We start from the raw sequence: 13,472 nt of genomic DNA, 5'->3' as shown, positions 1-13,472 counted from the left end.
GTGTGAGGTACTTTACAAACCCTGGGGCCGTTCCAAGCCCGGCTCCTCATCTAAGCCTCGCAATAGCCCTGAGACAGAGGCAGAGATTATTGTCCCATCGTAAAGATGAGACAACTGAGACCCAAGTGATATATTTCTTATCATCATAAGGCTAATATAATACACTTCTGACAGTAGAAATTCAATTTTAAAAATAATTGTTGAATACCTGCTATGTTTCAGGCACTAGACTAGACATGAGGCTTCTAATTTGACTCTAATAATTTGGCATCTGTTTTTCTATACTCACTTCATCTCTGGGAGGCAGCTTGAGGCTGGGGGCACACGGACCTTTGTGTGTGTGTTGAGAGAGAGATGGCGGAGACAGAGAGAGAAAGGGAAAAACCTAATCAGAAGGAGCTGCCTCAGGGACAGGCACAGCTGGCAGTAAAGGTTCAGGAGGGAGGATTTGTGGCCATGGCAAATGAAATCAGCTTCTTTGAGAGAGTAGCTTCACAGGTAGCAGAAAGAACTCTGAGGAGGGGCGAAGTCTGGGACTGATGCTTGTCTTGTCATTTTGGTTAACAAATAACCCATTGAGCACTACCTGTGTTGGCCCCTGGGGTAGGAGCTGAGGAGGGGCTAAGGCACAGGCATGTGGTGGGGTTGTCTGACAACTGAGGGGAAGTGCCATAGCATTATCGAGCAGGTGGGCACACACAGAGGCAACCCCTACCTGAAGCCTGGGGGGGGGATGGGATGGGATGGTGTGGAGTGTGGGGAAGTTGAGGGAGACTAGAGGGTTTCCTTGAGAAAGTCAAATCTTGGCAGAGCCCCGAGGAAGGAATATTAGTTGAGTGAAGAGGGGAAGGGCTCTCTTGGTAGAGGAGCAGCATGGCCAAGAGCTGGGAGATGAGCAAAGGCAGGGAGCATTTATGGAACCACAGGTGGATTCTAGAACATGATGCAAGGTGGATATAGGAGAGAGGTGAGACAGGAGACGGAGTGTGGACAGGACAGGTCTTGTAAACAACGCTCAGGGTTTTCCTGGCTAAGACTAGGTGAGAGAGACACTAAGTGGCAGCACTAAGTGAGGAAGCTTATCCAGCAGAAGTTGGCAAAGACTTTCCGATCCTTCCCTGCAGAGCCGGACAGAGAATGGTAGAAAGGACTTCACCCATAGGTTGAGCGTTTCTGCTTTCCAGATGAGAGCATGGATTCTCAGGGGTGAGGGAAGGGAGATAATCCAACAGGCCACAAGGTGGAAGCTGTCTTAAGCTTTGCCTGGTCTCTGGACTCACTATCCTTTCCACCAACTCAGCGGACGATGAGGCACATCCCTGAAATACTGGTGACAACAGAGGTTTGAAGGCCAAAGGAGACGAGCGTTGTGAACTACTTTTGTTTCTGAATTCTCTGTGATCAAGAATTGCCCAATCCTTTTCTCTCTGTGGGCCCCAAGACAGGCCTGTCGCTCAAGCTTTCAGATATACAGAAATGGCAAACACACCCACTAGAGCCTAGGACTGCCTGCTCCCTTCCTCCCTATTTCCAAGTTTACACCTTTGGTTTAGGACGTAAATGAGGACCTCCAACTGGAGGCTTGTCTGAAGCCCACAACAGGAACACAAAATGAGGACATGACCTTGTCATTTGTCGATGGTGAGTCCGTCAGGTACTGTGCACAGAGCATTGGCCTAGGAATTGGGACATCGGGTCTCCAGGTCACATTTTGCCTCTTAATAGTGATGAGGACTTGGGATTGTGTTTTCTACTCTCTGGGCCTCAGTTCCTTTGTCTTTTACGGGGAGACAACAGTTCATGCCCTGGCGCTTTATAGGGCTCTTGCAAAAATCAAAGGCGGACGTCAGGCTGTGGAAACCAGCATATGTTCTATGAATACATGTGGTGGTCAAAGCTGCTCACCTGGGATCACAGAAACTGTCTTTAAGGCTCTAAGAACTCTGAATGTCCGCAGGCCTGAGATCCCTCGGAGATCTATCGCTTCGCCAATGTATCTGTGGGACCAGAAGTCGGTCAGTACCTTCAAGGACAGGGTCCTGGGAATGCATGCAGCATAAATAAGGACAATTTGGGGTAACGAGAGCCTCAGTGGGACCCGGAATAGACACAAAATCTAATGGCACGTCCACCTATAGACTGACACACAAATTTAATTATTGCAATATCATTTAGAATGGTCCCTGTGAGAAGATGCATTATGATCTAGAACATTCTGGGTACTACATGCATGGATGAGTAGTCAAGCATGTGGGCTTGGCCAGCCGGTCTCCTCAGACACGCATCTTCTCCACCCACTCAGGCAAACATCTTCAGGTCAGGTAGGTGCAAGGCTGAACCGTGTCTACTCACTGTGATAGGCCATTTATCAGCTTAGAGTTGAGGACTCTGACTTCTCCCCGAAGGTATGGGACTAACCCTGAAAAGTGACTCCCAAAGCAACATTTAGTGGCAAGGAAACCCCAGGCCGTGAAGTTCCAAATGACGAAGCTGGACAGAGGTGAAGAAACATCCCCAGAGTGCAAGCCACCCAGAAGCCCCATGCAAACATAAACATCAGCACGGAGAAATACTCACGCCAGGGTAATGACGCTAAAATCCAACCAGTTCCAAGGATCTCGCAGGTAAGCAAACTCATTTAGACAAAATCCTCTTGCCAGAATCTTTATCAAGGCTTCAAAGGTATAAATGACAGTGAAGACATACCTGGGAGGGGAGGTGGAAAGGAGTGTTAGCCATGCCATGGAGAGAGCTCAAAGGGGAGCTCCTGGAATGGCTCCAAAGGAAAACACGCAAAGATCATCAGCGAGGCTGGGAAAGGGAAGTAGATAAGGTAAGGAGGGGAGACACAGACTGGGGAACTCAGAGCAGTCACACAGATGGGTGGGGTGGGGACAGATTGAGGTGGCTGAGACACTTGGCGGCATCTTCAGCTCGGAAGGTGGGCAGAGGGCAACGGCAGGTGCAGAACCACCAGAAGGTCTAGAACAAGGATGCTCCTGTTCGCTGAGATGCCCGGAGGAAACCTGGAGGCCCCTTTCCCAACCTGCTGTTGACTGACATGTGGAACAGGGATAAGGTCCAGCTACATCCCTCCTCTCCAAACTTCTCTGCTTCCAGCTGTGTTTTCTTCTCCCACCGCACTTGGCCTGCAAATGTTTCGGGACTCAGGAATCCCAGTCCAAGAGCCACAAGACGCAGGAAACAGCTGGGTGTCATGGAAGAGAAAAGCATCTAAATCCATGAAAATTTTCTCTGGAGGACGGGTCTTGCCAGAGGAAGTCATATCCAACAGTCCTTTTAGTCTGCTGGGTACTTTGTGGGTTTGGAGGTGAAGACAGATCTGGAGCTGAGGTTGAGAGTAAGGTAGTGTTTCTCAAATGTTTAGAATCTCTCAATTACCTGTGGCAGTAGTTTTCAATCTCTAGCAAGTATCTGAACCACCTGGAAGGCTTGTTCAAACAGAATTCTGGGGTCCACCCTCAGAATATTCTAAATATAAGAATATTTAGTCAGTCAAGAGTAGGGCCTAAGAATGTGCATTTCTAACACATCCCCAGCTGATGTTAGTGCTGCTAGACTGCGAGAATTACCCCTCTAGGACCAAAGGGATTCAGATGCACACGTAATTTTGGGTACAGTAAGTTTTTTAAATTATAAAATCATAAACACAAACACCAGCGTTAAAAACGGAAAGCCTTGATTAAATATGACAGATCGAACATATGTATTTACCTCTATCCTTTTTGAAATCCTTCTCAAATGTTGGTGGAAGGATTTTTTTTAAAGCATAAATCCACGAGGGCAAAGATAATGGAGAACACAACAGCATTTTGGAAACTAGGGAGCATGTGGATGGGTAGTCACTGACAAAGCAGACCCAAGAAAGCTGAAACCTGAGCCGGGAAGTGGGGAGTTCCCAGAAGCAAGCCAGCCCACACTGCAGGACTGCTCAGGAGAGATACTAAATATCTCTGAAAGTGGGATTTGGGGAAAGTGTGTCAGGTGGAGCTGGATACGGTTTGAAAGGCTTTACAAGAAGCAGCCATTCAGCGAGGAACTTCCTCTCCTGCTGTGGAAATAGACTGGATGCTCATTCTTCCAAGAGTTGGACGAGAGAGACAGAGAGAGAGAGATTGCATGCTGAAACAGGAGTATAAAGGAAACTTTATATACTGAAAGGCACTCAGCCTGCCCATCCACCCACTCACTTCTGCTTTTAGTTTCTAGAAGCCTGTAGTCAGGTTAATAGCCCAAGAAGATGCTGTACTTTTTTTTTTTAATGTTTATTTATTTTTGAGACAGAGAGAGACAGAGCATGAACAGGGGAGGGGCAGAGAGAGAGGGAGACACAGAATCTGAAACAGGCTCCAGGCTCTGAGCTGTCAGCACAGAGCCTGATGCGGGGCTCGAACTCACGGACCGTGAGATCGTGACCTGAGCCGAAGTCGGACGCTTAACCGACCGAGCCACCCAGGCGCCCCAAGATGCTGTACTTTTAATGTGAACCGCTAGCCAACGAGCATCAGGAATTGGAAGGATGCTTCTAACACCACAGACTAGAGCGACCAAACAGGAAAGAAAGAAAAGCTAAAAAGACAACGCAGGGAGCAGAAGAAAAGTTGGGGAAAATTCTTATTAATATTTTTTAGAGAGTTAAGAAGATCCAGGATATGCAGAATGAGAACAGAAGGCTATAAAGACTATTCAAAGAACAAAACAGAACTTTTGGAAATAAAAATATGACAGTGAAAGTAAAACGTTAATAGGAGAGCTGGAAATAAAGGTGAAAGAGATCTCATAGGAAGTGGGATAAAAAGAAATGATGAGAGGTGGTTAAAAAACATGAAAATTAGAGATGATCAGACCAGTAGGTACAATGTCTAATAGATCTAGAATGAACTAGACCAGGAAAGAGACAAGAGAAAATTATCAAAGTAATAATTCAAGAAAATCTCTGCAAACTTAAGGATCTACGTATTCAGTTAAAAACACCCACAAATGTCAAGAACATGAATGAATGTCAACAAGTTTCAGAACATTGTGCACAGACAGAAGACCCCTACTGCTTTTGAGGGAGTGAAAAATCGCAGGTCATATCCAAAGGATTAAGATCAAAATATCATCAGATTTCTCAATGGCAACCTTAGAGGGTACAAGACAATGGAACAAGTGCCTTCAAAATTTTGAGGAGAATAATTTCTCATATAGAATTTCTTCCCAAGCTCAACTGTTAGGATGAGGGTAAAATAAAGACAATTATGGATATGCAAAGTCTCCGAAAATGTGCTTTCCATCTAAGAAAGTTATCATAGGATGCTCCATCCAAACAAGAAAGCAACCAATAAAGAGGAAGATCTGGGGACGCAAGGGAGAGACAAACGGAATCCAAAAGAAAATGGAGAAGGAAAAATCTCCAGACAAGAGCTGCATATCATGTTCGAGAACACCTAGGCCGGACTGAGGCGGAAGCTAGAGGGCTCCAGGAGTGATTTCCCCAAGAAAAATGGGAACTGATGGGTAACCTGACATGATCCAGTAAATTGAGGCAAGGATTAAACCCCCGGAGAAGAGCTTGGGAGCAAAGTAGTGATAAATACATAGAACATGAAGCAATGAAATCCTTATTGACTCCGGAGAGAGCAAAAATGTTGTGCTAAAGGAAAATGTCATCAAAGGACACTGCATGATACAGCTGTCATGTCATTTGCTCAGCAATTCTGTTACATAACCGTGTCTGTAGTCAGTCGATGTACATCTTGTCTGATTACCTAACCCAAAATGATAATATAACTGAAGCAGGGAGACAAGTGTGAGAGGAAAAGGGTGTGGGTACATGGACCTAATTCTTTTTTTTTCCATAACAGAAAGCCAACAGATAACATCTAAAATGGAAGAATAAAAAATACAGTATGAGTATATGACTAGAGATAGGGAAGTATCAGAATAAAGAGGTACAACATCTGAGAGGACTCGCCTCTGGAAATACGGGATTAGGGGCAAAGAGAAGAGCGTGAAATTGTACTTTTTGTTAGAATCTTTGTAGAACTCTGTGACCTTTTAAATCACGAGCCTGTGTATCTTATATAAAAGTAACAATCACATTAAAAAGAGAATAGCAGTAATGCCTGTTCGTATCTGCGAGAGAGAAAGAGTGTTTGAAATTATTCACGAAGAAATCTATATCTGGCTGGCTGGCTTCTTGAGCTGTCAGCTTCCATATCTTGTGGGTTCCCCCCCCCCCCCGACTCTTTATGTTTTCTAAATTGGAAAATCTTAACTCAGAATTATAGGTTGTTGGGAAGCTTTGACGGATATTTCTGGCTTTTCAGATCAAATGCAGATCCAGAAATTATGGAGAGCATTCTGAAGACTATTTTCAGTGCTTCACCAGAGAACGTCAGCCTAGGCTGAACACCACCCAGCGCTGGAGGGTTAAAGGTCGCAACCCGGGGGACAGGAGCTGATGCAGTCACGTCTTCTTTCTGACGGCACTTGGCCCCGAAGGTATTTCTTCGTGCTCTGTTGCGGCATGTTGATGTGATTTTTTTAAAATGCAAAAGATATTCCTGATGAAGGAAGAAAATCCCTGGGTATTGAGAAAAAGTCAAGCTCTAAGCCCTGGAGCTGTTTGCCCCACTTCCTCAGTTTTAAGATATCCTGATGCCTACTCATTAAAAAATCTCGAGGTTAGGTCCTAAAGGCAAAGATCCATACTATTCAAAATCCTGAATGTATTACTAAGACACATCGCGTGTATTTGGAGAAATGGTCATTTAACAAGGTTTTATCCCTTATTTTATTTTTTTATGAATATAATTTACTGTCAGATTGGCTCCCGTACAACACCCAGTGCTCAAGCCAACAAGTGCCCTCCTCAATGCCCACCACCCATATTCCCTCTCCCCGCCCCCCCCCATCCACCCTTGGTTTGTTCTCTGGGATTGAGTCTCTTGTGGTTTGCCTCCCTCCCTCTCTGTTGGTAACTATTTTTTTTTTCCCCCTTCCCTTCCCCCATGGTCTGAAAACACTATAAGCCTTTTTCGTTTGCCAGCCAGAGCAATTCAGTGTGGGAAAACAGAACCTCACTTTGATTTCAGCCCTGGAGGCTGAGGATACTCACACCGTGAGGCCACAGTTTGTATTCACAATTTCCGCTGGGTTGCTCAAAGGCAGTAAAGGGTCTGAAGGCATGCTTGTGGACCCCCACTGTTTTCCACCAGTGAAGGGTGTACTGCATTTGGAGGAACGTCTTTCATTTGTACAGTGATGCCTTTCCTTGCTGACCGCGTGGCTGGAGCTTCTTCGGTACCAATTCAGTGTATCTATTTTTTTTTTTTCCAATGGTGGTGAAATATACATAAAATAAAATTTACTGCCATCACCATCTTAAGTATGCAATTCAGCGGCATTAAGTACATTCACAACATTGCGAAATCACTACCACTCTCATCTCCAGAACTTATTATCCCAAACAGAAGGGCTGTACTCCAACCACTCCCCATTCCTCCCTCCCCTGCTCCCTGGCAACCTCAATTCTACTTTCTGTCTCCATAAATTTGCCTACTCTAGGTACCTCATCTAAGAGGAATTATACAAATCATACAATTCGTCCTTTTGTGTCTGGCTAATTTTACTCAGCGTGATGTTTTAAGGTTCATCCATGTTGTAGCATGTGAATACTACATGAGTGAATCTCATTCATTTTTAATGCTGAATAATAGTCCATTGTCCATACAATGCATATATCACATTTTGTTTATGCATTCACCCGTCGATGGACATGTGGGCGGTTTCCTACCTTTTGGCTTTCGTGAATAATGCCGCTATGAACATTGGTGTAGAAGCTAACATACCTTTCTAAAGTTTCCAAGCTGATCTTTAATTAATTAAGCCAGAAGTCTCTTCTTTTATTTTTATTTTTTTTTAATTTTTTTTAATGTTTATTTATTTTTGAGACAGAGAGAGACAGAGCATGAATGGGGGAGGGGCAGAGAGAGAGGGAGACACAGAATCGGAAGCAGGCTCCAGGCTGAGCCATCAGCCCAGAGCCTGACGCAAGGCTCGAACTCACGAGCCGTGAGATCGTGACCTGAGCTGATCGGTCGCTCAACCGACTGAGCCACCCAGGCGCCCCAGAAGTCTCTTCTTTTAAAATGAGCTTCATATGATGAATAAGACAAAAAGTCATTGAGCACTTCTCTCTCACATATATGGTGCATGTCTACAGAAAACTGATATGCCCATAGTGTTATTAAACTGTAAAGTAAAATGTCTGCTTAGTTATATGTACATAACAGTCATTGATTTTTTTTTAATTTCTTAAAAAAATTTTTTTTAATATTTATTTTTAAGGGGGGGGGCAGTATGAGCAGGGGAGCAGCAGAGAGAGAGGGAGACACAGAATTTGAAGCAGGCTCCAGGCTCTGAGCTGTCAGCACAGAGCCCGATGTGGGGCTCGAACCCACAAACTGTGAGATCATGACCCGAGCCGAAGTCGGACGCTCAACTGACTGAGCCACCCAGGCGCCCCTATAACAGTCATTGAGTTTAAATGGCAGTCACATTATAAGAAATCCAGTGGTTCTGTTAAAGGAATTCTACCAATTTCTTCCTGCTTTCTTTCCAACTACAATATTTGTCATTGATTTGGAAGTGGGTTTCATGTCTTACCAGCAAGGGTATAGGAGGAATGGGCACACTATAGTTTTTTATTCTTTTCAACCTTTAACATCAAGTTTGGCAATTTGTACTGGAAAGCCTGATTTCATTTTTGTACTAAAAATAGTCAACTGGTTTAAAAGTGAGGTCAATAAGCTTTGTTGGAAAATACTATGGCAGTTTGGGTAGCTGATTATTATTATTTGATGAAAATGTTATTGGCAGATAATAAACTGGGAACTAGGACAACAGGTTCACTGACCCAATAACATTCAATGATCATCTTTCATTGTCATGCTATTTTCTCATTTATTTTTTATCTGCTTTTGTGAGATTATCCACATCCATCGTCCACTTGTCTCATGACCTGCAGCTTCCAGCTTTGTATTTATGACAGAGTCCATTCATTATTTACATTTGTGACCTTATTTCATATTGTGAGGTTTACTTTTTCTGTTTTCATCGCTATTGTTGTATTTCTGCAAGCCGCTTTTGAAATGATTCCATTTTTTGAACTGTGATATCAGGCAATGCAAGTCTAACAAATGTAAACAGTAACTGTCAGATGACAATCAAACACATTAGGTAGAATTAGCTACCCATGATCAAGTCCATGTTAACCAGTAGGAGCTCTCAGTCCTTGAAACACACACACTGTTTTTAAGAACGTGAAAAGACAGAAATTCTATGAAAATAATGGTCATTCTTACATGTCAGACTTTTAAATTATCTGTGCTTTTCCTTCTCAATCTGTCAAATGGTTTAGAGGCTAATGATTTAGAGACTTGTGATCAACAGAGTTCCCTGGATAACTTACTGAGAGACATTGTAGGGGAGGGAGAGACCTGAATTACTGTGCAAAACAGAGTGAGAGGAATCTGGAGTTCCAGGGAACAATACCGAAGGAAGACAGTGAGGCAAAGACATGGAAAAGCAACCCAAAGGGATAATTTATGAGAGAGTATTATAAAGCAGCCTCATTTACCAAGATAGATCAAATGAAATACTGGCAAGTTGAATCCAGCAATGATCAAGCTGGAGCCATTAAAACTAGACTGGCAAATTTATTAATGTAACCTTCTATATTAACAGATGAAAGAGCTAATGATAATCTTAATAAAATAGAAATATTGATAAAAACCAACACCCACTTGTAATGAAACTCTTTTTTTACATCCTTCACACACTTTCATTTTTTTGCAATTTAAATCAAAGTTAGTTAACATATAGTATAATAATAATTTCAGGAATAAAACTTAGTGATTCACCTCTTACAAATAACACTCAGTGCTCATCCCAACAACTGCCCTCTTTAATGCCCTCACCCCTTTAGCCCATCCCCCCACCCCAAACCCCTCTAGCAACCCTCAGTTTGTTCTCTGTGTTTAAGAGACTCTTATGGTTTGTCTCCCTCTCTGTTTTTATACTAGTTTTGCTTCCCTTCCCCTATGTTCATCTGTTTTGTTTCTTAAATTTCACAAATGAGTGAAATCATATGATATTTGTCTTTCCCTGACTGATTTATCTTGCTTAGCATAATACACTCTAGTTCCATCCACGTTGTTGCAAATGGCAAGATTTCATTCTTTTTTTTTTGATCGCTGAGTAATATTCCATTGTGTATGTATATACCACATCTTCTTTATCTGTTCATCAGTCAAAGGACATTTGAGGCCTTTCCATACATTGGCTATTGTCGATAGTGCTGCTATAAACATTGGGGTGCATGTGTCCCTTTGAGTCAGCACTCTTGTACCCTTTGGATAAATACCTAGTGCAATTCCTGGGTGGTAGGGTAGTTCTATTTTTAATTTTTTGAGGAACCTCCATACTGTGAAACTCTTTTTTTAAAAATATATTTATTTATTTTGAGAGAGAGAGAGCGAGAGCAAAAGAGGGACAGAGAGAGGGGGAGAGAGAGAATCCCAAGCAGACTCTGTTCTCACACCACAATCCCACATGGGGCTCAATCCCAAGAACCATGAGATCATGACCCGAGCTGAAACCAAGAGTTGGACACTTAACTGACTGAGCCACCCAGGTGCCCCATAATGAAACTCTTAACAAACCAGACGTGGAACGAAATTTCCATAACTTGATAAAGGCTAATGACAAAAATCCCATAATCATCATGATAATAGTGAAAATTAGGAGCATACTTTTAAAAATCAAGAGCAAAGGAAATAACACTCATTACTGTAGATTCAATTCAGCATTGTGCTGAAGGTCTGGTCAGTTCAGTAAGACAGGAAAAGCAAACAAATGGTATAAGACTCACAAAGAAAGAAACAAGTTCATCATTATTTGCAGACGATATAATTGTTTAAATAGAAAACCCAAGAGAATCTACAGGAAAATGTTGAACTTGTTCAGGAGCTCAGCAAGGTTGTTGGGTGCAAAACCAATATGTAGACATTAATAACATTGACATATTTTAGCAATAAAAATAAACACTCAAAAGGACAACCACAATGATAATGTACCTAAGGGTAAGAAATGTAAGTACTTTACATAAGACATAATGTTATAGAAGAATATACAAGAAGGCCTGTATAAATTGGGAGATATGCCATGCTGATGTGAGGAAAGGCTTGGCATCATACATGTGGCATTCTCCCAATGGTAATAAATAGATTCAGTGGATCTGCACTCGAAGTTTCAACAGATTGGTAAGAAAAAAACTTGAAAACATGACCCTTCAATTGATATAGAAAAGTAAAGAGAAGGAAGAACTGATTTTCTTTTTTTTTTAAATTTATTTATTTATTTATTTATTTATTTATTTATTTATTTATTTTCAGGGAGGGAGGGACAGACAGAGGGAGAGAGAGAATCCCAAGCAGGCTCTGCCGCGTCAGTGCCAAACCTGACACAGGGCTCGAACTCATGAACCGTGAGGTCATGACCTGGGCTGAAAGCAAGAGTTAGACACTTAACTGACTGAGCCACCCAGGCGCCCCAAGAACTAACGGTTTTCAAGAAGGTAAATAAGGATGGGTGTTTTGGTCAACCAGATCAAACCGGATCAACCCGGATCAACCAGATTATCAGGCATTCAGATCAGTGTGGTGTTGACTGACGGAGTAACAAATAAATAATTGGGAGAAACAGACCTGAGTATGCATGAGAATCTGGTGCAAGATGGAGGTAGTGGAAGGAATCACTTTGAAACAATGATCCATTAAAAATGGTGTTGGAATAATCCACACAGAAAAATATTAGAAGCTTATCTCAAGCCATGTGTGTGTGCATTCAAGTCTAGGGGGTGGTGTGAAATATCTAAATGTAGAAAGAAATATTATGATGCTTAGCAGAAAATACAGAATACCTTAATGGAATACTATATAGCAGTAAAAAAAAATAAATGAAATAAGTCTACACGTATCCACTTAGACCAGTCTCAAAATCACAGTATTGATTTTTAAAAAGCATCAGCTAAACACTGTTATTCAACATGGCATTGGAAGTTCTGGCCTCAACAATCAGACAACACCAAGGAATAAAAGGCATCCAAATTGGCAAGGAGGAAGGCAAACTTTCACTCTTCACAGATGACATGATACTCCAAATGGAAAACCCAAAAGATTCTACCAAAAAACTGCTAGAACTGATCAATGAGTTCAGCAAAGTTGCAGGATATAAAATCAACGCTCAGAAATCAGTTGCATGCCTATACACCAATAATGAAGCAACAGAAAGAGAAATTAAGGAATTGATCTCACTTACAACTACACCAAAAGCCATAAAACACCTAGGAATAAACCTAACCAAAAAGGTGAAAAATCTATACATTGAAAACGATAGAAAGCTTATGAAAGAAATTGAAGAAGACAAAAAAATGGAAAAATATTCCATGCTCCTGGACTGGAAGAACAAGTATTGTTAAGATGTCAATACCACCCCCAAAAATCTATATATTCAAGGCAATCCCTATCAAAATGACACCAGCATTCTTCACAGAGCTAGGACAAACAATCCTAAAATTTGTATGGAACCAAATAGCCAAAGCAATCTGGAAAAAGAAAACCAAAGTTGGAGGCATCACAATCCCAGACTTCAAAATGTATTACAAAGCTGTAATCATCAAGACAGTATGGTACTGGCAGAAAAACAGATGCTCAGATCAATGGAACAGAATAGAGAACCCAGAAATGGATCCACAAACGTATGGCCAACTAATCTTTGACAAAGCAGGAAAGAATATCCAATGGAAGAGAGACAGTCTCTTCAGCAAATTGTGCTGGGAAAACTGGACAGCGATATACAGAAGAATAATCCTGGACCATTTTCTTACACCATACATAAAAATAAACTCAACATGGATGAAAGACCTAAACGTAAGACAGGAAGTCATCAAAATCCCCGAGGAGAAAGCAGGAGAAAACCTCTTTGTCCTTGGCCACAGCAACTTCTTACTCAACACATCTCCAGAGGCAAGGGAAACAAAAGCAAAAATGAACTACTGGGACCTCATCAAAATAAAAAGCTTCTGCACAGCGAAGGAAACAATAAGCAAAACTAAAAGGCAACCGACGGAATGGGAGAAGATATTTGCAAATGACGTATTCTATAAAGGGTTGGTATCCAAAATCTATAAAGAACTTATCAAGCTCAACATCCAAAAAACAAATAATCCAGTGAAGAAATGGGCAAAAGACATGAATGGACACTTCTCCAAAGAAGACATTCGGATGGCCAACTGACACATGAAAAAATGCTCAACATCACTCATCATCAGGGAAATACAAATCAGAACCACAATGATACCACCTCACACCAGTCAGAATGGCTAAAATAAACAACTTAGGTAA

General features: G+C 42.0%; 1 protein-coding gene across 2 annotated transcripts in view; it reads right to left on the bottom strand.

Annotated features, from left to right (window-relative positions):
- SCN10A (sodium voltage-gated channel alpha subunit 10) overlaps positions 1-13,472 on the bottom strand; it is a 94,508-nt gene that overhangs the window by 66,546 nt on the left and 14,490 nt on the right. For both annotated transcript variants that reach the window (XM_045037849.1, XM_045037848.1), the window contains exons 4-5: positions 2,578-2,706; positions 1,906-1,997 (exon numbers count right to left, since the gene is read on the bottom strand). In XM_045037849.1, coding sequence (XP_044893784.1) covers positions 1,906-1,997; positions 2,578-2,706 — 221 coding nt within the window. The remainder of the gene's footprint in view (positions 1-1,905; positions 1,998-2,577; positions 2,707-13,472) is intronic.

Source organism: Felis catus, chromosome C2, assembly GCF_018350175.1.
Source record: "Felis catus isolate Fca126 chromosome C2, F.catus_Fca126_mat1.0, whole genome shotgun sequence".
NCBI lineage: Eukaryota > Metazoa > Chordata > Mammalia > Carnivora > Felidae > Felis > Felis catus.
This window is presented reverse-complemented; position numbering and strand designations above follow the sequence as displayed.